The sequence below is a fragment of the Piliocolobus tephrosceles genome, chromosome 20 (assembly GCF_002776525.5).
Source record: "Piliocolobus tephrosceles isolate RC106 chromosome 20, ASM277652v3, whole genome shotgun sequence".
Classification (NCBI taxonomy): Eukaryota; Metazoa; Chordata; class Mammalia; order Primates; family Cercopithecidae; genus Piliocolobus; species Piliocolobus tephrosceles.
Genome location: NC_045453.1, coordinates 57,253,775 through 57,277,612, shown reverse-complemented (window position 1 = coordinate 57,277,612; position 23,838 = coordinate 57,253,775). Strand labels below are relative to the sequence as shown.

General features: G+C 45.8%; 1 protein-coding gene across 11 annotated transcripts in view; it reads right to left on the bottom strand.

Moving 5' to 3' along the window:
• SLC23A2 (solute carrier family 23 member 2) overlaps positions 1-23,838 on the bottom strand; it is a 149,839-nt gene that overhangs the window by 5,166 nt on the left and 120,835 nt on the right. For 10 of the 11 annotated variants that reach the window (XM_023217916.2, XM_023217926.2, XM_023217923.2 and 7 more), the window contains 7 exons: positions 17,448-17,568; positions 16,803-16,959; positions 12,810-12,957; positions 10,703-10,808; positions 5,805-5,934; positions 4,968-5,105; positions 1,697-1,792 (listed from right to left, as the gene is read on the bottom strand). In XM_023217916.2, coding sequence (XP_023073684.1) covers positions 1,697-1,792; positions 4,968-5,105; positions 5,805-5,934; positions 10,703-10,808; positions 12,810-12,957; positions 16,803-16,959; positions 17,448-17,568 — 896 coding nt within the window. Of the gene's footprint in view, positions 1-1,467; positions 1,560-1,696; positions 1,793-4,967; positions 5,106-5,804; positions 5,935-10,702; positions 10,809-12,809; positions 12,958-16,802; positions 16,960-17,447; positions 17,569-23,838 lie in introns of all 11 variants that reach the window. The other variant, XM_023217927.2, reaches the window with a different exon arrangement.

Sequence of the window (23,838 nt, the reverse complement as noted above, 5' to 3'; positions counted from 1 at the left end):
ACTGGTTACCTAGTCTTCCAGCTCATCACCTCCGGCCCGAAGTCTGTTCAAAAACTACCTCTCTAGGCCGGGTGTGGTGGCTCACACCTGTAATCCAAGCACTTTGGGAGGCCGAGTGAGAGGATCACATGAGGCCAGGAGTTTGGACCAGCCTAGCCAACATGGTGAAACCCCGTCCCTACTCAAAATACAAAAATTAGCTGGGCGTGGTGGTGCACGCCTGTAATCTTAACTACTCAGGAGGCTGAGACAGGAGAATCGCTTGAACCTGAGAGGCAGAGATTGCAATGAGCTGAGATCATGCCATTGCACTCTAGCCTGGACAACAGAGCAAGACTCTGTCTTAAAAAAAAACAAAACAACAACAACAACAAAACACACACAAAAAAACTCTCTAAAATGTAAATCTGAGTAAAAAAAAAAACCCTCTTTAAAATGCAAATCTGAGTTTGCAAAACAGGGCTGAGTCTTTATTGTATCACACAATGCCTTCATCAACCAGTCACTGCACACTCACCCCCCCAATCCAGACAGACCCACACTTCATGCTGCTTTGCTCCATTTTAGCGTGTCTGGTGCTGTGGGGGACACACGGGTCATGTATCTGTCATGCTTCCATGGGGATGAATATCTACCAGTTGGACACTCCTGGCCACTCTGCACCCTGACAGATGGGTCAGGGAGAAAGCTCTGAGCACACAGGGCTCAGCAAGGAAGCTCATGATTTTTTTTATATCTAAGCTCTGCTCTCTCATTAGTATTTCAGAAATAAAGCTGACTTTAATTTCCATCAGCCTAACTGTTGCACCCCTCTCTCAATTCCCTCTGGCTTAGGAGAGAAAGAGGGTAGTCGTTATGGACTCTTAAATCCACTGCCTTCCATCTATTCATGTGTGTGATTCCTTCTGCCTTGGTCTCCCCAGCAATCTCAATGATTGAGGTTATTTTCTGGAGATTTTTATTTTTATTTGTTGTTTCAAGGGGAAAATGTCAACAAAACCTTCAAGCTTAAGAATAAGTATCACCCTTCCTTAAAGGCAGGGAAATCTGCCAGTATGTCCATGGCAGCACTTTACAATGGTCCACAGCAGCCACCTCCAAGGCAGGACCCACACAACATCCTAGTCTGTCACCCCAAGCTCAGCACAGAATGTATCCATAAGCAGGGATCATGGGTACTGGGGAGGCAGCTGCTTCCAGGCATCTCTTGTCAATGATCGTAGACCCTGATCTCAGCCTTTGCCCATGGTCTTCTACTGCCTTTTGGTTTTAGTTGGTTGGAAGCCCACCTTAGTAACAACTCATTTAAAGGACAGTCTCCCCAGGTAGAAGTGCTGCAGGCTGTGCCCACCTCTCTTAGATCAGACGAAAGCCACACTGCAGGGCCTCTGGCACAGGCTGTGCAGGGGGGCAGGAACCTGGCCTGTGCCCATCCCACTGCCATCTCACCACACGCAGCAAACTCACCTGCTGTCCCGCAAAAGTCCTTCAGGAGAAACAAAATCAGTTTATTTAGCAAAAAACTGATCCATACACGGAGGCTGGGAGTGCCATTGCAACTGTTTTAGAAAACAGTTATAATTAGTGATGGCTTTGAACTCACTGACTCTTCCCGTTTTCCATTTCTATTTGGCAAAAAAGTAACATATATGTTTAAAAAAAAAAAAAAAAAGTGTGTTTGATATATACCACGTACCTGGGATGGTGTTATCCAGGATAAAAGCCACACAGCCCCCTACAAACATAGCAGTTGTGAGAAGGACGTTCAAGACTTGATCAATTCCTGTTATCCCTAGAAAGAGAACACAGCCATAGAGGTCAGTGCCATGGCAGTGGTGAGCCTGCCCTTGACTTGGGAAGGGGCAATGGTGTGGGAAGAACTCCGCCAATCAAAGCAGTAAAGGAAAGTGTAAATTTCTTAGTTGTGCACGTGTAGATGAATTTTTGCTGGTAATGTTTTAAACTACGATAATCCAAAGGTATCTCCATAAGAAGAATTCCCAACAGTGGTGCATAGAAGGTGAATCTAAGAGTGGCGTTTACCCTACAACGAACTGTGAAGCCACAGGGGTGTAGTCGGTGGATTAAAAAAATTCAAAATAAAAAGAAAATGGTAGTCATAAGGCTGAGAAAGAAATTACAAAGTGAATAATAAGACGACAAAAATATATTTCTGGTACGTACAATCATACAAGACTTTTCATCAGTATCCTGTGCTTAGCTGTTTTTATTTTATTTTATTTTATTTTTCTGAGACGGAGTCTTGCTCTGTCGCCCAGGCTGGAGTGCAGTGGTCGGATCTCAGCTCACTGCAAGCTCCGCCTCCCGGGTTCGCGCCATTCTCCTGCCTCAGCCTCCCGAGTAGCTGGGACTACAGGCGCCCGCCACCTCGCCCGGCTAATTTTTTTGTATTTTTAGTAGAGACGGGGTTTCACCGTGTTAGCCAGGATGGTCTCGATCTCCTGACCTCGTGATCTGCCCGCCTCGGCCTCCCAAAGTGCTGGGATTACAGGCTTGAGCCACCGCGCCCGGCCTGCTTAGCTGTTTTTAATCAGGAGCAACTGGATTTATAAAGATGTCCTCCCATGAATATGATATTCTTTTCTTTTTTTTTTTTTTTTTTTGAGATGGAGTCTTGCTCTGTTGCCCAGGCTGGAGTGCAGTGGCACAGTCTCAGCTCACTGCAAGCTCCGCCTCCCGGGTTCACGCCATTCTCCTGCCTCAGCCTCCCGAGTAGCTGGGATTACAGGCGCCTGCCACCGTGCCTGGCTAATTTTTTTTGTATTTTTAGTAGAGACGGGGTTTCACCATGTTAGCCAGGAAGGTCTTGATCTCCTGACCTCGTGATCCGCCCGTCTCGGCCTCCCAAAGTGCTGGGATTACAGGCGCGAGCCACCGTGCCTGACCCCGAGTATGACATATTAAATGTAAAAAGCAGCAAGAATCTCGTTTATCCACACAGTTTCCATACTGAAGACAGAATGATCCTCAGCACAAAATCATAGGCACTGGTGAGGCTGTGGAGAAACAGGAACCCTCGTACATGGCTAACGGGAGAGTAAAATGGTGCGGTCGCCATGAAAACGTTTGGCGGTTCCTCAAAAGGTTAAAAATAGAATTACCCCATGACCCAACAATTATTCCACTCTTAGCTATATACCCAGGAGAAATGAAAACAAATACTCAAATATGGCCCACATTGACTATTTGTGAATTACGTGTTTGTGAAATTGTCTATACACTAAAATTTATTTGTAAACCCAAAATGAATACCCTTGGTGCCTTCATGGGTATACGGAGCTGTGAAAAATCTGAGCCACGCCACACACATTCCTGGCTGATGTCAAACAAGGTGATGCTCTGCCTTGTTCTGGCCTCATCCCATAAACAAGAGTCCTTTTTGCGGACTATGTAGTGCCATGTCTGTCATACTGTGTGCTTTCCGTTGGTGATCTCACTGTTTAAAATTCCACCAAGTGGTGTGAAGTGCTCCCTGATGTTCCTACACATTAGGTGGCTGTGGTGTATGTTAGAGAAGATCCATCCAGACAGGAGCTGTGGCATTGCTGGCTGTGTTTCCCCAGCAATGGTTCAATATTTGCTAACACTGCCTGTGGCAACTCTATGGAACATAACTTCATGAATAATGAGAAGTGACTGTACTTGCATATCAATATTCACAATAGCCAAAGGCCAGAAACAACCCAAATGTCCATCAGTGGGTGAATGGATAAACAAACTATGGTATATACACACGGTAGAATATTATCTAGTCATAAAAAAGGAATGAGGCCAGGCACAGCGGCTCACGCCTGTAATCCCAACACTTTGGGAGGCCGAGGCAGGTGGATCACTTGAGGTCAGGAGCTCGAGACTAGCCTGGCCAACATGGTGAAACCCCGTCTCCACTAAAAATACAAAAATTGGCTGGGTGTGGTGGTGGGTGCCTACTATTCCAACTACTTGGGAGGCTGAGGCATGAGAATCGCTTGAACCCAGGAGGTGGAGGTTGCAGTGAGCTGAGATCACGCCCAGGCCTGCACTCCAGCCTGAGCAACAAACTGAGACTCCATCTCAAAAAAAGGAATGAAGCACTGCTACATGCTACATGGATGAATCTTGAAAATATGCTAAGTGAAGGAAGCCAGACACAAAAAGCCACGTATTATGACTATACCTAGAATAGACTGTGAATCCATAGAAACAGAAAGCATACTGGTGGCTGCCAGGGGATGGGAGCAGGGGGTGATGGGATTTACTGCTTAATGAGTTCAAGGTTTTATTTTGGGGTGATGAAATGTTTTGGAAACTGGACAGAGGTGATGGCTGCACAACACTGTACTAGATGCCACTGAACTGCTTAAAGTGGTTAATTTTGTTATGTGAATTTCACCCACAAAAAATATCTGTAGAAACAAATGCTCCTCAATTCTGCACTGGCTAAGATATTACCAGTAGCAATGGCTGTGTCTTGAGATGGTTCCTCCTTTCTACATTCTTCATGACATTGCAGTACTAAAACAAGAGGAGGAGTTAAAAAGGTTAATCTTGAATGCACAAGCCACGTGATTTTGCTCTGAGGATTTAATAGGACGCATATAAAATTGCAGAATAACATGTTCAAAGTCTATGAAGTTGAGTTTCAAAAAAAGTATCTTAACGGAGCATTAGTCTACTAAGATAGACTAATGAAATCAAAAGGATTTAGAGAGAGGCGTTCTCTCAATGGACAGGGTCCCATTGAAGAAGAGACATCAGAATCCATGACTATCACGTGTACACGCCAGTGGGAAGCCCACAGGGCTTCCAGATAACTGCTGAAAAGTGAGATTCAAGAGAGATCCACAGACGCATCTGCACCACAGCTCCGGGAGGCCCAAAGTCCTCTCCAATGGGCAAAGAGCTGCGTGTGGACTGGTGGCTGTGGTTCCAGCTCCCACTCCAAGATGTAAAGCCCATTTCCTTACCTGTGACCAGTGGGTTCTGTCTTAGGTAACTTGGAAGGACGAGCCCAAAGAAGATCGAAAATCCAAGCACAAAGAGGTTCCGGGAAGAATTTAAATCAATGAACTGCAGGTTAGAGAGGCCAACAGCTGTGATCATTCCTGGAGAAAAACAAACCAGACCACAAGCTCTAGCACCACGGCAGCACGGATAGCTCACTGCTCAGGGCAGGTGAGGGCAGGCTCCCTGGCGCCCCTTTTCTGTCCAGCAAAAACCAATGAGACCAGTGCAGGGACAGGAAGGGGGATGTGTGGGGTCAGACTGTGGCCACCCCAGGCTCTGAGCAAAATGACCCTCAGCCTAAGCACTATTTAGGCTTATATAGGAGCATAAACACCACATGGCATTTTGTTTGTCAAATAGAAAACTAAGGACATTGGTTCCCTCTGTACACACACATTATGATTAAACAAGGAGACCTACCCAAATATCTGGTGCATGTCTCTGGTTATTATAGCGAAATGGCGCAGAGATCAAATCCAGAGTCCCACTGTAAAAATGGTCAGTTTTAAGTGGCCCATTCAGAGGGATGGTATTTGAGTTAAACTGGCCAGAAGTACTAAAGAGATTAAATTTAATCTAAATGTTCATAGCACAATTACATCTTATTGTTGGTTCCATTTTTAATATAAATTTAACTCAGAGAGTGATAAAATTTTTCATTTTTTGAAGGCATATCCTTTGTATTTTAAAACAGAAATTTATCATTACCTTCTTACTGAAGGGAGTCAGCAAAAACATCATGATCCCTATTAAAAATTTGGAAAAGTAAAGGAAAAAGCCAGAGAGGGGAGTCTTACCAAAGAGCGTGCAGAACAGGGCTCCCAGCACAGGATCTGGAAGGGATGCAAAGAGGGCACTGAACTTCCCGATCATGCCCAGGGCAAGCATGAGGGCTGCTCCACACTGGATCACGCGGCGGCTGCCGACCTGCGGGACACATGGGAGACCGGGAAACGGGGACTGATCTCCATGCAAAATCACCATGAGTTACTGAAGAACACAGACCAGAGATACCCACGGCCTGGCTCGCTACCTTCCCCTCCTCCTCAGCCCACTCTTCTCACCTCCACTATGGGGACCCTGAGGGTCGCCCTCTGCATCTCCACGCCTTGGTGACACTCCCTGCACTCAAGCCCCCGGGCTCTACTCCCCTGGCACGGTCACGGGTTGGGATGGCCCTCTGTGTCTCAGATGGAAAGGCTACAGTTTTCCCTGCCTATCCCCTGGGTTCCCGGCACCACACGTCACCAAGGCGACTTTCCCTGCTTCAGCCTCAATGCCAACTTCCCCACGCTGGAAATCAGACCAAACCCCCAGACATGTCTGGAACGTCCTCTCCTCATGGCGCCCTTCCTGTGAGAGGTGGAAAAGAGACGGGGCTACAGGTGAGGACATCTGGGGCCGGACTGCGGACTCTTCTCCCAGCCCGCGTTTAACTGTATGGTCGGGCAGACCCATATCCTCTAGAGTCTCAGGATCTTCGTCTCAGTCATGCACAAGCCTCGTGGTTTTGTTCTGAGGATTAAACAGGACCTGCATAAAACTGCCTGAATGGTAGCTGGCACGCCATGAGCCACCTGAGAGCCGCCCACATGGGCCTGCTGCCTCTGGCCTTTCCTGCACCCACTCCATGCTGCCACAGGGTGACCTTTTTAACACATGGAATTGGGGAGGTTGGTCCCCTGCTTGCATCCTCTGGTACTCACGAAATAAAGTCCACTTCTGAGGCTCTTTCCCAGCAAGCTAGGCAGGCCTTGGCCTGTCTACCTGGACACCCTTCCCTGTGGCCCCCTCCTAGCCAGATCCCAGAGGCATCCTTTTAAACATCACCCAAATGCTCCTCTGGAAAGCATCCTGACTCCAGGACTATTCTCCCATTGCAGGCTCCCACAGCACCACGTAGGGCGTATCTGCTACTCCTGCTCTCTGCCTCCCAGCAGCTTCTGTCTAGCCTGCTGTCACCCGGACAGTGGGAGGTGGCGCTGGCATCGGGCTCAAGAATCCTGCACTGTGGGCCCCTACTCTGTGCTGCCTCTTCCAGGAAAACATCCTGAGGATGTAAAACTGGGTAAAGGAGATTCTAGAGTGTTCGGGGGAGTGTCCGCAAGGATTTATGTATGACCCCAGTGAGGAGAAGGGGGTTGCTTACATTTTAATTAAATGAAATAAGATGAAATTTTAAATGCAATTCCTCACGCACACTGGCCACATCTAAAGTGCCCACCAGGCACACGTGGCTGGTGCAGCTGTGTGTGACACGGTGACCACTGTGCAGAACTCTCAAAAGGACCAGGGTCAGCCGGTTAAGCCGATCAGAGCCTGATCTGAGGCTGTGCACATGAGAGACAGCCGCCCAGCTGGACTCAGTCACTGTCCCATTATCCCTAGCGTGTGACTCCCCACACCACGGAAGGCAGGGAAGCAATGGAAAAGATCACTCAAACTGACAAATCAAGCAAAAGTGACTCGTGCTTGCCTGTTACTATGTAATAAGGAAGGCTTTCGTTTACTAACGGCCCCATCTTCAGCAAACATTTTTCAGGAACTATGTAATTATTTGATGAAGCTTGTGACTTGTTAGACTGGGGCAGGCGAATGCAAAGATGAGTAAGTCACAAGCTTGATCAAATAATCTCACTGCTGTGCTGTTCCTGCTGTTGGGGGAGCCCAGCAGCAGGGAAGAGAACATCTGAAGAGTAGGGGAGGGTTGTTGGAGATGGTCCTGAGGAGTGAGTAAGAGTTTGCTAGTGGAAGACCATCCAGGCAGAGGAAACAGCCTATGCAAAGACTCCCAGCAGGGGCCGGGCAGGCCTGTTAGGTATGAGGGGCCAAACTGGCCCCAGGGATACCTGAAACTAAATCTGACACGAAAGTGACGCCTGGAAGACTGATCTGCCTTTGATGCTGTCAAAAATATATGCAGCAACTAAGCCATTCTTCTGTTTAGTGAATGTTGACCAAGTACCTATTATGTTTTATTCTAACTACCAGAGATAGAGCCCTAAAATCCCAGCTCTCCCGGTGCTTCCCCAGGACCTTTGTGTTCCCTCTCACAGGGTCCATTCCCTGGAATCTCCTTGGCACCTCCCTCCTGAACTGTGGCTCTGCCTCTAGGACCTTGGAAAAATAGATCCTGGGTTTCTGGTCTTCAACGGTGGTGCAAAACGCCAACAAGGAGAAATGACCTTCCTCTGGACACCGCCAAAAAGATGACAGTCAGCGAGATACTACTTGCTCTGTTCCTAGAAATAAACTAAGGGCTACATAGCGATAATGAAAATTAATGATAATGATGGACTTTGCTTGTCCAGGTAGGGAGGCCCTCAGGTACCATCATTCCTTCATGCAATATAGATATTTATGAAGCACCCACTCTGCCAGGCTACTGCTCTAGGCACTTGGGATATATCAGCTCATTAAAAAGTGTTGGCAAGGTAACCTGTCAGAGTAAGCTAGCACCCTTCAAATTTTAATAAAAAGAATGATTTCCCAAACTACCTTGCTGGTCACATTATATGATGATGTGTTTTAAAGGGATGCAGAAAGAGGAGGCTTGTTAAACCGTCTTCCCCTAAGAGTGTCTTCATCTACAACAATTTTACTCTCACAGTTGTCCCTAGGGATCCTTGAATTAGTTTCAGGACCGCCACTCTCCCCGCCTCAGATACCAACAACTACAGATGCTCAACTCCCTGATATAAAATGGTGTCGTATTTGCATGTAGCCTACATACATCCTCCCATATACTTTATTTTTTCGAGTCAGAGTTTTACTCTGTCACCCAGGGTGGAGTGCAATGGCACAATCTCGGCTCGCTGCAACCTCTGCCTCCTGGGTTCAAGTGATTCTCCTGCCTCAGCTTCCCAAGTGGCTGGGATAACAGGCACCAGGCGCCATGCCTGGCTAATTTTTGTGTTTTTAGTGGAGACAGGGGTTCAATATGTTGGCCAGGCTGGTCTCGAACTCCTGACCTCAGGTGATCTGCCCACCTTGGTCTCCCAAAGTGCTGGGATTACAGGTGTGAGCCACCATGCCCAGCCAACATTCTCCCATATACTTTAAATCATCTCGACATTACTTACAATCCTTAATACAATGTAATTGTTCTGTAAATCGTTGTCAGACTGCATTGTTCACAGAATAATGACAAAAAAGAGTCTGTACATGCTCACGCAGAACAGTACAGAAACAAACAATATTAGTTCAGAAACAATATTTTTGAATTGAAGTTGGTAGAACCACAGATACAGAGGGTTGGCTATCTTATTTGGGATTAGTTATACGCCTGCAAGCTCATGGCAGCAAACTGGCTAAAGAGTGGCATGGCTTAGGCCCCATTCTGTGCCCATGAGATCATTCCCTCATCTCCCTGTGCTCAGCACTGGCTTCTCACCATGGGCAGCAATAGGACTCCCAGGATGACGCTGGAGGAAGTGCCCCTCAGACAGCCTTTCCTCGCATCCCCCATACCAGCAGCAACAGGCAGATGGGGCCATTGGCACACCTGAGGCTGAGCTCTGGCAGGGTCCTGCCAACTTGGAGAAACCAACAAACAAACCGGGCATGTGCGTGCATGCCTGGCGGCTCCCTGTCACCTGGATTTGCAATCAAGATTAATCAAACTTAGTATCTGATTCTCTTTATCTGATTATAGAATCTTACATGGCAAGGGAGAGTTCTTTCAAAATCCACTCCCTCCTCCCAGTTTGACAGAGGTCAACCAGTTCTAGAAGGTTTCTGGGTTCACCCCAAGTCCTCGGTGAGGGAGACCTGTGAGACGGAGGCCATCGAGGACAGTGAACCAATTTTCATGGTCTTAGTTTCACAACATACAATGGCCAATGGTGGGTCATCTGTTAATTTAAAACTAGTGACACCTCCCACAGTTGGGATCCCGTTTTTCCTTTTGCCCAGCCCCCCATGGTCTATTCTCATCACTGCAGTCAAAGCCATCCTTTAAAAAAAAAAAAAAAAAACATCAGACCAAGCTGCTCCCTGCAGCACCCCCTTCCACTCAGGCAGTCTGTGACTGCCTACCTACCTGCCTGCCTGTGTAACCTGGTCCTCAATTACCTGGCAGACCCCACCTGCTCTGACTCCCTGACCCGCACTGGCCTCCTTGCTGACCTTCTACTCCCAGGATAGGGCTCTGCTCTGGCCATACCCCAGCCTGGAAGGCTCTTCCCCAGGTTATCTGCAGGCTCCCTCCCTCCACCCTTCAGGTCTGTGTTCAGGTCACCTGATCACCCTATTTAACACCTAATCCCCCTCTCCCCAAGCTTCCTGTCCCATGTTTCCCCCAGTGCTTGTCACTGGCTGACATACTGCATCATTTATGGACTTAGCATGCTGACTGTTGGTTGTCTGTCTTTCCTTGCTAGAATGTAAACTCCACTTTTTAATTCACTGATGTATCCCAAGTGCCTCGAACAGTGGCCTGGCAGAGTCGGTGCTTTATAAGTATCTACATTGCATGATGGAGTGACAGCACGGAGTGCCTCCCTACCTGGACCAGCAAGAGAAGAGAGACTTCCAAACAGGCATTATAAACACTTAAAAAAAAAAAAAGGAGATGGAGAGAAATAATTTTTTAGAATCAGAGGCCCACTCATTTGGAACTTGCAGTGGCCAGACCAATCAATGAAATGGATGAATGTTTAGAAGCCCAATCGTTTAATTAGAAAAATCTGTGTACCTTTGTAATTCCCAAAACTCCAATGTTGGGACTGGATGAAGTAGAGCCATTCCCAGTACCAAATATGCCATCAAGAACACAGGAGAGGCCCTCCACGAAAATTCCCCTAAAATGTAAAGAAATGGAGGAAAGAAAAACATTCATTCAATGGGATAATGCATTCATTCTGAAATAGCCTCTACACATCTGCAATCCAAAAATATGGTCCAGAGCCTGCAGCTTCCACATCTCCTGGGAGGGGGATTAAAAATACAATCTCAAACCCCACCCCAGACCTGCTGAAGCAGAAAAGAATCTCCATTTTTTTTTTTTTTTTTTAGAGTATCTCTGTCACCTAGGCTGGAATGCAGTGATGCAACCTCGGCTCACTACAACCTCCACCTCCTGGGTTCAAGAGATTCTCCTGCCTCCCAAGTAGCTGGGATTACAGGTTTGCACTGCCACGCCTGGCTAATTTTTGTATTTTTAGTAGAGACGGGGTTTCGCCATGTTGGCCAGGCTGGTCTGGAATTCCTGACCTCAGGGTGATCCGCCTGCCTCAGCCTCCCAAAGTGTTGGGATTACAGGCGTGAGCCACCGCGCCCGGCCAGAATCTGCATTTTAACAGAACCCCCAAAGCTCATTGCATTTTGAGAAGTATCCCTCTAAATCCCATGTTAGATTCGAGTGTTTTTAAAATCACTGCAAATGAAAGCAAAGGATTTTAGCCAGAAAATAAAGCCATTAAGACAAACATGGGCCGTCTATGGAAATAAAACATTGATGTGATCCTTTACTGTTAAAATCCAGTCTCATCAGGAAGTAAATGTTTCATAATTTCACAAGTACTGAGTCTTTTAAACATAATGACATACAGGTATTTAATCATATGCAGCAGCTCCACTAGAGAAAGATGTGGACATCAGGACTGAAAACCCTCTAACAGAGCCAAGGCCCAGTCCATTGATCTCATCACACATAGTCCCTTCTGGGGTGGGAGAGCTGGCTGGAGAACAGAAGGGGATTTGGGCAGTTTTCTTTTCTCTGCAGACTCCTCAGGGGCAATTATCTAACAACTTCCAAAAGCTAAAGACCAAATGTTTTGAGATCATAAACCTCACAGTTCATAAACCCTAGATCCCACAGATTTCATTCATTTCTGCTATCCCTGTCCCTATTTATATAAACTGTAACCAAGCATAGATTACACAGTGCTTACCCCTGGGGACAGCTGGACTGTATCTAATTGACGGACCTGGAGCAGTTACTACTGCCTGCTGCTAAGGTTTCCACTACACGGGACAGAAAATGATATCCTTTTGCTTTCTGTCTGTCTGACTGTGGCAGCCAAGATGGGGTGGGGAAACACAGGGAAAAAAACAGGTAATTTTTGCAACGTAGAAATAGCGCTGTATAGCCAAGTACGGGGGTGCACACCTGCAGTCTCAGCTACTCAGGGTGCTGAGCGGGGAGGACTGCTTGAGCCCAGGAGTTCCAGCATGTGGTGCATTATGACTGTGCCTGTGAATAGGCACTGCACTGCAGCCTGGGCAACACAGTGAGACCCTGGGTCTTTTTAAATTAAAAACAAAAAGAAACTAAAAGACCTGTAAACAGTGAAGAGCTTGTTTTGCTCGGAAGAAAAATTTCAGCTTGTGTAGGAAAAAAAAAAAGAAGAGTTGGAAAAGCAAGATAACAGAAAATCAAAGTAGCACTCGCTCTCTCTCTCTCTGTGTACATAGATATATACACACACACACATATATACATACATAGAGCTACATTGATTTTACCTATCTGTCTCTCCAAATGTCACACACACACACAAAGCAAAGAACAAGTATGGTGCTTGGCGTGTGGTTTTTGAATTTAAGGCTTACGGTGGTTTCGCAGAGAGTGTGTTATTTGATGTCACTGCAATTAAGGAAGGGTAGGAATTCTGTTCCACGTCATGGACGAGGAAGATGAAAGTGAACAAGGGCAATGATGTGTCAAACAGTCATGAGAGTCCTGCTGCTTGGCTGGGCTGTGCTGAAACTCTCGGTTTTGTCTTCAAGGTAATCTAAACCTAACAACAAAGAAACAAGGTGCTGGGACCAATCAGGAACTCGTCTTCTCAGGAACATACCTGTTTATTGCGTGGATGGGGGGTGGTGGGGCACAGGACAGCCGTGCACAGGCGTAGTAGTCACCAATAGACTCGATGATGCTGGCAACCACTGCGCTGAGCATGCCGATGACACCAGCCGCAGACACGGTGGGCAGTCCCCACTGAACTGTGGGAGGAAAACAACCATGAATGCTCCTAGAGAAGCAGGCCAAAGTGACCAGGACCAGTTAATCAAAGTCATTCTGAACGCTGCAAGACTCTACAAGATCCACTCGGATTCTGGAGCTCATGGAAACTGTTCATTTTAAAATCTTAAGCACCAGAGGCCTGGGACAGTTGCTAAGTCAGATGAAGGTGGCCATAACGAAGACTGATCCACACTGTGTCTTTAATTAAAGGAAGACATCGTGACCGGGCGCGGTGGCTCATGCCTGTAATCCCAGCACTTTGGGAGGCCAAGGCAGGTAGATCACGAGGTCAGGAGTTCGAGACCAGACTGGCCAACATGGTGAAACCCCATCTCTGCTAAAAATACAAAAATTAGCCAGGTGAGGTGGCACGTGCCTGTAATCCCAACTATTCGGGAGGCTGAGGTGGAGAATCACTTGAACCCAGGACGCAGAGGTTGCAGTGAGCCAACATTGTACCACTGCACTCCAGCCTGGGTGATAGAGCAAGACTCCATCTCAAAAAAAAAAAAAACACAGGAAGAAGAACGCTGGGCTGGAAGAGGCTGTAACTTCTCTTTCCTGCTTCCAAGACACACTCAGCATCTACTAAATAACAACTGAAAGTGGCCTGCCGTGCTGGGAAATTTGCATGAGGGATTTACAACCCTGCTGTACAGAGCAGGGTATAAAGCAGCAGTGGCCTTCCCCAGGGGAGGGCATCAAGTGAAAAAGCAGTGAGAAATCACCAGCTAAATTTAAATCCCAACAGTAAAACATCCACAACGTATGGATAGTCCTTCTCTACTATAATACCAGAACCTTATTTTTAAATCATAAACCATGTTATGGGAAATTAAATAGTTTCATTTCAGAAAGCAAAGTGAGATATTTACTTAATCCCTCATTAGATACGGTTTTCTTTACAAGTATATTTATTTGGACTTGAAAGCCATAGATCTTATTTAATAAAAATAGTATGGGTCTCTTTCAGTGTGAGAATGAATAGATTCCTTTGATAAAGGAGTAGCCCTTCTTTACTTGAAGCATTAGTTAAAATACACCCACTGAGGAGAAAGCACAGCGGAAAAAGAATGATGGCTAAAACATGGTCTCTCACGCAAGAGCCAACAATGTAGCTGGGGGCACAGGGCACTCCAAAAGATCCAGGGAGAGGGCCATGGCTCAACTTCAAAAGTGGATGCAAGCCGAGCTGGGTCACAAGGAGCACCAGTGAGGAGGTCAGGAAAAGGCAAAGTGAGGCCCTGGCCAGGGAAGGATCTGAGGAGGAGGTGGGAATGGAGGTGCCCCTCCAGGGATAGGGAGGGTCTGGGGGGTGGGGTTTGAAAGAAGGTGTTCTGGTGGACGCAAAGCTCTCATGCAGAGCATGGGACAGGAGGCAAGTTCGGGAAGGGTTCCAAAAGCCATCTAAGCCACCTCAGGGGTTTGGCCTGTGTTGTAGGTAGCCTAGAGCAACCACTGGATTGGGAAGAGAAAGGATACAAACTCAGACGTGCAGAATAAGCCTGGAGTGCAGTTACGGGCAGAACTGCTCCTGCCTCGAGCTGGTTCACTCTGTGGGAGCAGCCAGGAGGGGATGCAGAGGTGGCCTTTGGTCAGGGGTACAAAGTACACAGGTTGACGGATGAGGCTCAACACACCCTATGCCACCAGCAAGAGGCCTGCTCAACACATCAGCTCCAGGTTAATTTGGAATGGATTTTCCTTGTTCAGACGGCTTCGTCACCAAGCAACATTTTGCTTTTTCTAAATTATCTTTTATACTGTTATCATGTCATTGTTGTAGCATTCTGGTTTCAGTTTAGTGTCTTGATTTTGAGGGGGGATTCTTATTTTGATCCTTTTTCCTTTGGATCTGTATCTCTATATATATATTTTTTTTTCTTAAAGACCCTGTTGACTTCCAGCCTTCTATCTTGAATCTGTTATTTCATATCTCCTTTTACCAAGAAACTTCCCTTTAGTTTGTTACTTGACAGCATGGCTTCTCAACCTCAGCACTGTTGACATTTTGCTCCAGGTATCTGTGTTACATTAACAATGAGTCCAGATTATGCCTAGTGTACTAAACACTGGAAAGTACGGCTCAGGTATTCGAAAGCCTCTCTCTGGATTGAGACAAAGCACTGGAGAGCACTGCATATGTACACGGTAGTACGACTGTATCCCTGGGGGTGGCTTTCTAGCTAGTGGAGCTCTGCTACCGCACCAGCCCTCGGCAGGCCAGGAGCTCTACGTGCTTGCTCATGGCCAGCACAACCTCAGAGGCTCTGTCTACTAAGTTTCACCTTCCCATGCAGGGCCCCATGGGTCCTAGTGAACTCCCTCTGGCCCCAGCACCTGTACAGCTGCCTTTCCTGGACAGCCCAGCTTGTGCTCCCACTGGCACCCACCTTGGGAGTTGCCCACACAAGCAGAAGACCACTGTGTATGTGCTGTGGGTGGTTCTACCTACCCACCACCCCCGTCTCCCCCTACTCCTTGCCCTGACTGCCTCATCAACTAACTGTAATTTCATTTTATCTCAGACTATAGGTATGTTTATGAACCATGCACATTCTTTCTTGTAGAAAGAACAGGTCTGTATAAGTGCATACTTAGACCATACAATCTGATGAGAAAGTTATTTTAGAAAGATAAAACTTTTTTTTTTGTTTTTGAGACAGTCTTGCTCTGTCTGCCAGGCTGAATGAAGTGCAGTGGTGCGATCTCGACTCACTACAACCTCCACCTCCCAGATTCAAGCAATTCTCCCGCCTCATCCTCCCAAGTAGCTGGAATTACGGGCACCCGCCATCATGCCTGGCTGATTTTTCTATTTTTGTAGAGACAGGATTTCACCATGTTGGCCAGGCTGGTCTTGAACTCCTGACCTCAGGTGATCCTCCTGCCTCGGCCTCCCAAAGTGCTGGTGTTACAGGCATGAGCCACCGTGCCCCGCCTGAAATACGAAACTTTTTAAAGCTTTCCTAATTGTATTAAGAACAAAAAGAACAGCCAACACTCATCATTCAACATGCTCAGAGCAGTCATCTTTAACCCAACCTTAAAATTCTTGGTTTCTCTCTTTTTCTCCTTGCCATTATAAAAAACGAAAGTAAGATGGTTAAACAGGGAAAGAAGTGAGCTGAACCTGACTAAGCTCAGGCCCCAATTCTAATAAAAACCCAAACGCTGGGACTAGAGTCTTCACAACGGAACCACGTGGGTAACAACCACTGGGATCACCTAGATGGGGCTAGCCACCAGTCCAGGTGACACCCCAGCTAGGGAATGCATTCACACCCCCAAGAGTTACACAACACTCAAATTAAGATGCAGCTTTTGGCCACTAGTGACTATCAACTTACCTCTACAGCTGTGGCCAAATTTAAAAGATTATGGCTGCCCATTAAAAGATTATATAAATTCCATCATGCTTGAGCAGGTTGCTTGCTAATCCCCAGGTTGTTCCCACTCACATCTTTCCACTTTGGCAGCTCTGGGACCAAGCAGCTCTATACTTGCCTATCTAAACAGCTGCCCCCAAATCCTGGCCACCAGAGCCTCAACCTGGCAAGAGACACCTTGTCCCGGATTTCATCCTAGCAGATCCAAAAGAGACAGCTAGCTAATCTGAGAAGGGAGCCAGTCAGTCTCTGTGTGTTGGCTTCTGCTCTCTGGGGACAGGGCCTCCCTTACTTGCTGTCTAATCCTCTCCTGACCAGAATGGCAAGACCCTCAGGAGACATTCTGGGACAAAGAAGGCTGTTCTGCCAACTTCCAACCCCTCTCGGTTGGGCCCTCCTGGGCTCCTGACCCCTCTGGACATCAGAATACTTACATGGATATGGAACCTTAAACCACGGGGCTACCAGAAGCACACCCTGCCTGGCATCCGTGCGAGCATAGAAGCCATACTTTGTGCTGTCGGGAGGGAAGACGTCTGTCACCGTGAAGATGAAGCAGAGCAGCCAGGATACCAGGATGGCCAGGATGATCTGGAGTGGTCAAGGGGAAGCTCTGTCAGGCCAGCAGGGCTCACAGGTGTTGGCAAAAAACACCCCTTCCCGCGGTCTGAACATCACACCCCAGAGCCCACCACAGTCAGCACTTTGCAGATGTATTCTTCCTTGAATGGAATCTCATTGAGAGAGCAGTTTCATTCAGGTGAATTTATCTTATCCCTTCCAAAGTCTGGCTAGTAAAACAAGAATGGACATTGTGCCTGCAGAGGCCACGTGGAGTCAAATCTCACTCAGTCCGAAGGACAGTGACCCCATCCTTTGGCACTGCTAAAAGGATCTGCTCCCATTTCACGATCAGAACCTTTAAGTCTATGATGATTTGAGTGGTCATTAGTACCCTGATATCACTGCACAGACATGATCCCATAAGGGGGGCCCGCTTAAAACCCTCCCTTCTCTTAACCATCTTACGTATTATCCAAAGGCAAAAATGTCAGCGGGGGAAGAAGGCAGCTACTCACGGGGAACATTTTGAACAGCTGTAACTTGTACGCAGTCCATCCTTTCTTGGATTTATAAATCGGGAGAGGAAATTTAACATTTCTGGCATACTGAGAAAACAGTAATACTAGGAATATTGTCCTGAGGAGAGAAAGAAAACAAACTAGGTCAAAGGCTGTTATGTCTCTGTTGCAAGGTAGCACTCGAAGCTTCTATGGCAAAATTGACATAGTGTTCAATTCATTTACCTAGAAAGCTGCTAGTCCTCTGAACTACTATTTGAGAAACAGTACATCTATTGGGATGTACATCTTTTTGAAACACTACTTTGGGGGAAGATGTTACAACTAACTTGCCTAGCATTTCTTGATACTGAAATGAAATTCTGAGGTAAATGCCTTAGGACTGCTTTTCCTAACTAGAATAAGAGAACTCAAAGAATGTATACATTGATGGGAAAAGCTCACACTATGTAAGGGGAAAGGATGCCAGACATAACACAGACTGTAAGATTCTAAACTACGAATTAACTACAAAGCAAACCAAGAAACTATTGCACGTACACACAAACAGGTAAGAAGGACATGATCCAAAATTCTCCTAGGGATTCGCTTCGAGTAGTTACATGATTTGCAACTAGTTTTCCCACTTTTCTGTATTTTCCAATTTACTTACAGCATGCATAAATTGCTTTTAAAAGAGCAGAAAGTAAAGCTTCACTGTTTAAGAAAACTAGGTACAGTAGAATTCAGTATTAACAACACTCCTGAGAGGCTTTGTGTGCCAGACACTACACTAATGTCTTCCTGTGCATCATCTCAACCTGATGGGGTAGCTTCTACGATCGTCTCCTTTTCACAGAGACTAAGCCAGAGGTCAAGACCACACGGCTAGGGCTGCAGCATTGGGGGGCCAGGAATCTAGCCCTGTGGCTTGAACTGAACTCTTTCCTTTTGGCACCCTGGTCACAGGGCAGGGAGGCTGGGCTGCGAGAAGTCCCTCTCCTCGAGCCTCACGGTCCTGACTGAACTGCACTAAGTGCTATGGGAGGCAGCGACAGGCGCCGACTCCTCCACAGCAGGACCATGGCACTTCCTGACACACCAGTCTGTGACATCGGTCTGGTGTCCCATGGAGCTGGCAGGTGTGGGGCCTTTTCCCATTGCCCAGGTGGATTTACTCATCACCAAAACAAAACTGGTGCCCAACAATGCGTCTAAGCCTCCATGTGGTCTCGTTCCTTCACTTAAGACCTGAGGTAGTGCTGGCAGGAAGAGTAGGTTCTCAGTCAAAGCTAAGCTTAATTGTTCCTGGGCACAGTTCCAATTGCTGAGATGGCATCATTAGCTCCATCGACAGCCGGTCAAGTGTGACTCCACTGCCACGTTCCTAATGAGGTGTGGATGGCATCCCGGCTGGAGAACAGGCGTGTGTTGCTCCACAGGTCTCCCTGCCTACTCAGGCACTTCAGTGAACTGGTGACCCATTGGGGGTCTCCGCCAGTACCAGTTCAAGGTTGAAAACGCACACAGTGCCCACGTTATTTCAACTCCTCCTTGATAGTGAAGTTTAACAAAAATCAATATGGTAACAAGGGATACTAAAACTGGAATATTTTAAACTTAGACCTCCATATAATTTTCATGTTAGGAAAAAAAAAATGCTACCTATTTGTTTCAGAGTGAATATTAGGAGATCCAAAGATGCCCCAAGTCTGCTATTTTTGTCGTCATTATTTCAGGCAACACACCTGCACATTTAAGAGGAGACTGAGACCACATAGAATTTGAGGAGGGACACTCAGATCTCAGGCCCAAATCGGCAACTCAAATTTGGAAAGCAGATTAGGCAGCGGATGAACATGACTATTCTTTCTGCTCTAAAACCTGTCTACTTCAAGTTTATTTTTAGTCTCAAATACACCTGGGGGCGGGCACCCTGTGACAGAGATGCAGACCTGCCCACGTCCACACATCTTAACTGAGCAAAAGGGATGAAGCGTTTCAGCCTCAGCTCTCAGGATGGGCTGCTGTCTACTCCACTGGGTGATTTTCACCTCATGTTTACCTTTGCTAACTTTTACTTTTAAATGTTATGCACACTAAATTGTAGAAAAAATTTAAGACAGGTAAGCAGAAAGAAAAAAATAAAACCCTGAAGATCATCCATAATCCCCCTTGAGTGATAAAACCATGTAATATTGTGGTCTATCTGTTCTGAATGGCTTTCATTCCCTGGATATTTGCTGGGTGCTGGAGGAAGACACGTTGTCATCTTCCTTGTCCCCAGACATGAACAGGTTATTATCTAAGGCAAACTGGCATCAAGTTTTACGCAGCTTCCTGACCTGCCGCACCTATTTGCTTTTCCACCTCATCAGACAGAGATTTGCATTAGCACCTTAGTGACTGCTTTAGTATTCTGTTTTATGGACATACCACAGCTTGTTTAACAATTCCCATACTGTATGACATCGGAAGCAACATCAACAGCTTTAATTGAAAAACTGTATCATCACTGCTTCTAATACTCAGTCTTTACACATTGAGGTATATATTTCAACAATTGTTTTTTTGTAGCAGCAAAAATTTAAGCTACATGCATGAGCATCAATTGAGAAATGGTTGAATAAATTATAGACTATATTATTAAACACTGTGCAGATTTAGAAAGAAAGAGATCAATGTAAACATGCTGTCTAGGAGAAGTAAACCCAACAAATTACTGGGGTAAAAGCAAATAAAATTATGTTGAAGCTGTATATATGCTAGTTTGTGCTTATTTGCATAAAAATATAAAAATATGTAAGGATAAAAACAAACTTTTTTGCTAGTTAACAATCATGAGATTTTTTTGAGACCTTTTTTTGAGACATGGGTAGGAGGTGACTATTATTTTACTTTAGATTTCTGTGCTCAATCACTGTTAAATTTCAAATACCTAGAATGTAACTGAATTGGAAGGGGATGAAGAACAGTGGGCTATAGATAAAAGTATACTGTTTTGGAGTGCCTGGGATTGACACATGGGGGTTCATTAAACTATTGTCTTCACTTCTGGATAGGTTTGAAATTTTCCATAAGAAAAGTCAATTTAAAAAAAAGTTTTAAAATGTAGGTCCTACCAAGGACATATGCACTGTGCCAGAAAGAGCAGTCGCTGACCGGCCGCACTAATCTCCCCTGAGACTCTGTCTCTAAACTCCATCTGTATTGGAGTGACTTAGTTTGTACCATTCACTCACTCTCAATTCCAATGGAATCATGTAGGTAATACACATTTTAATAAATTAGGAGCATAAACCTTTTTCACACATTAATGAGCTAGGTGTAGTTCCTTTTTTGCTAAATGGTTACTCCTATCACGCTCTTCATCCATTACTCCACTGGGATTCTCTCACTTTTTTTTTTTTTTTTTTTTTTTGAGACGGAGTCTCCCTCTGTCGCCTCGGCTGGAGTGCAGTGGCCAGATCTCAGCTCACTGCATGCTCTGCCTCCCGGGTTCACGCCATTCTCCTGCCTTAGCCTCCCGAGTAGCTGGGACTACAGGCACCCGCCACCTCTCCCAGCTAGTTTTTTGTATTTTTTAGTAGAGACGGGGTTTCACCGTGTTAGCCAGGATGGTCTCGATCTCCTGACATCGTGATCCGCCCGTCTCGGCCTCCCAAAGTGCTGGAATTACAGGCTTGAGTCACTGTGCCCGGCCTCTCTCACTTTTAACCAGTAGAACTCTTTACGAGTTAGGGACGTTAGCCTTTTCTGTGACATTTTTATGAGTATTTTCCCAGCTTTTTTCGAGACAGAGTCTCATTCTGTCACCCAGGCTGGAGTGCAGTGGCGCAATCTCAGCTCACTGCAACCTTCACCTCCTGGGTTCAAGCACAATCTCAGCCCACTGCAACCTCCACCTCCTGGATTCAAGTGATTCATATGCCTCAGCATCCTGAGTAGCTGAGATTACAATTACAGGCGCCTGCCACTACACCTGGCTCATTTTGTATTTTCAGTGGAGACGGAGTTTCACCATGTTGGCCAGGCTGGTTGAGAACTCCTGAGCTCAAGTGATCTGCCCACCTCAGCCTCCCAAAGTGCTGGGATTACAGGTGTGAGCCACCATACCAGATTTGTTTTTAATTCAGTGCTTTTTGATGTTTTAAATGTGTCAGTAGTAAAATCTATCTTTCTCTCTCTTTTCAATATCTGCTTTAAGAAAGATCTTCCCTCCCTTAGGATTAAATACTTATTTAGGTTTTCTTCTAGCACTTTTATGATTATTTTATATATTTAAGTCTTTAGTTCAACTGAAATATAATTTGATATAAATTAGGAGTCTAACTTTTTCCCAAAAATAGTTAGTTTTTCCTACACAATTTGTCCATTCCCTACTGGTTTCAAATATGACTGTCATCTATACTAAATACTTATTTTTCTTTGATTCTGTTCTTCTTGCTCTGCTCTACCAATGTCTATCCCTGTCCCAGGACCACCATATTATTTATGAAGCTGTGGAATGTATTTAATTCCTCTACAGGCAAGTCACCATTCCCTCTCCTCTCTGATCTTTTTGGTATGGATTCACATTATTTTACTTTCTTGTTTTATACACTGACTAGCACATCTGGAATAACTTTAAATGATACCAGTGATAATAAACAAGCTTATTTAAGTTCCTGATTTGAATATTTCATCATTCAAGTATGAGGCATTTTTATCTTATGCATAAAGATCCTTCTATACAGCCGGGTGTGGTGGCTCACACCTGTAATCCCAGCACTTTGGGAGGCTGAGGTGGGTGGATCACCTGAGGTCAGGAGTTTGAGACCAGCCTGGCCAACATGGTGAAACCCTGTCTCCACTAAAAATACAAAAAATTAGCTGGGAGCAGTGGCAGATGTCTATAATCCCAGCGACTTGGGAGGCTGAGGCAGGAGCATTGCTGGAACCCGGGAGGTGGAGGTTGCGGTAAGCCGAGACTACCCTATTGCACTCCAGCCTGGGCAGCAAGAGTGAAACTCTGTCTCAAAAAAAAAAAAAAAAAAAAAAAAAAAATTCCTTCTGTTCTCACATTGCTAAGTTTGCAGCAAGCACGTAGGTTGAATTTTACAAATAAAATTTGGGGAGGGGACTATTACCATAGTTTTTATCAATAAGAGCTTATTAATAAAATCTACCCTGTAGTCCCAGGTACTCTTGGGAGGCTGACGAATAAGAATTGCCTGAACTCAGGAGTCAGAGGCTGCAGTGAGCTGAGATCGTACCACTGCACTCCAGCCTGGGTGATGAAGTGAGACCCTGTCTCAAAATTTAAAAAAAGTAAAATAAAACCTACCATGCAGCCGTGATCGATTTCAACACACTTTAATATTTGACCATCTGTGAATTCTTGAAATGATACATTATGCCTTGTTCTTTCATTATATTATCTGTAGCAGCATCTTCCCAAACATGCTCTAAGGAATAGTCTACCAAGATATGCTTATAGATGTGTGGCATTTAAAAAACAAATTAAGGGTGGACAGGGCTGGATACTAAGGCCCTTTTCTGAAGGTGAATAGAGTCTTTTGCACATTTGCATTTTTAAAGATTGGAAGGAGCCTTACAGTAGAGAATGATGCTGAACTTGAGCATGCTACCTGAAGACATTTGAACTCAGGGCTCGTTGCTCAGAATGTGCCACAATACATCCATCAGCTCAGGATCTGTTTGTTTTTAACACAACCACAGGAAAGAAAACGATGGTCCTTGGCTCTCCTTTTGTATTAGTTCAGTCAGAATTTGCTGCTAAGATTGGCTGGGGAGTTTCCCTCCTTTCACAGAGCTCTGGAACAGTTTAAACGGTGCATATATTCTCTCCTCCTTGAAGACGGAAAGAACTCATTGTCTAACCATCTGGACCCAGGGTTTCTTTTAGGAATCAGAGTCCTTCAACAACTATCTTGGTTGCTCTTGTGGTCATGGGTTTACGGGGCTTCCTGAGCCTTCCTTCATTAGTTCACAACCTGCTCACTGAGCGCCAGCTCAGCCACGGGAGGGGCAGGTGCCGGGGGTGCCAAGGTGACCTGCCCAGCACATAGGCCCTGCCCTCACAGAGCTGACAGCCCAAGGACACAGAAGAGCTCTTAGAAACTGAAAAAACACCAGAGTGTAAATGACAGTCTTGGCAGAAGGAATAAGAGATAAAGCAAAAGATAATTCTCACGAATAGAGAAAAAAGACAAAGAGATAGAAAACAGGAGAAGAAAGAGGAAGACTCCAGGAGGCTTCAAGAAGAGGTTACAGAAAGAGACAAGTAAGGGTGGAGCACAGGAAGGCATCTAAATAATTCAAGATCATGTCCCACCTCTGCATGCCTGGGTGCTCGGAGCAAAGGGGCTCCAGGTATCCAGGCCAAGAGATGCAAACACACCCACCA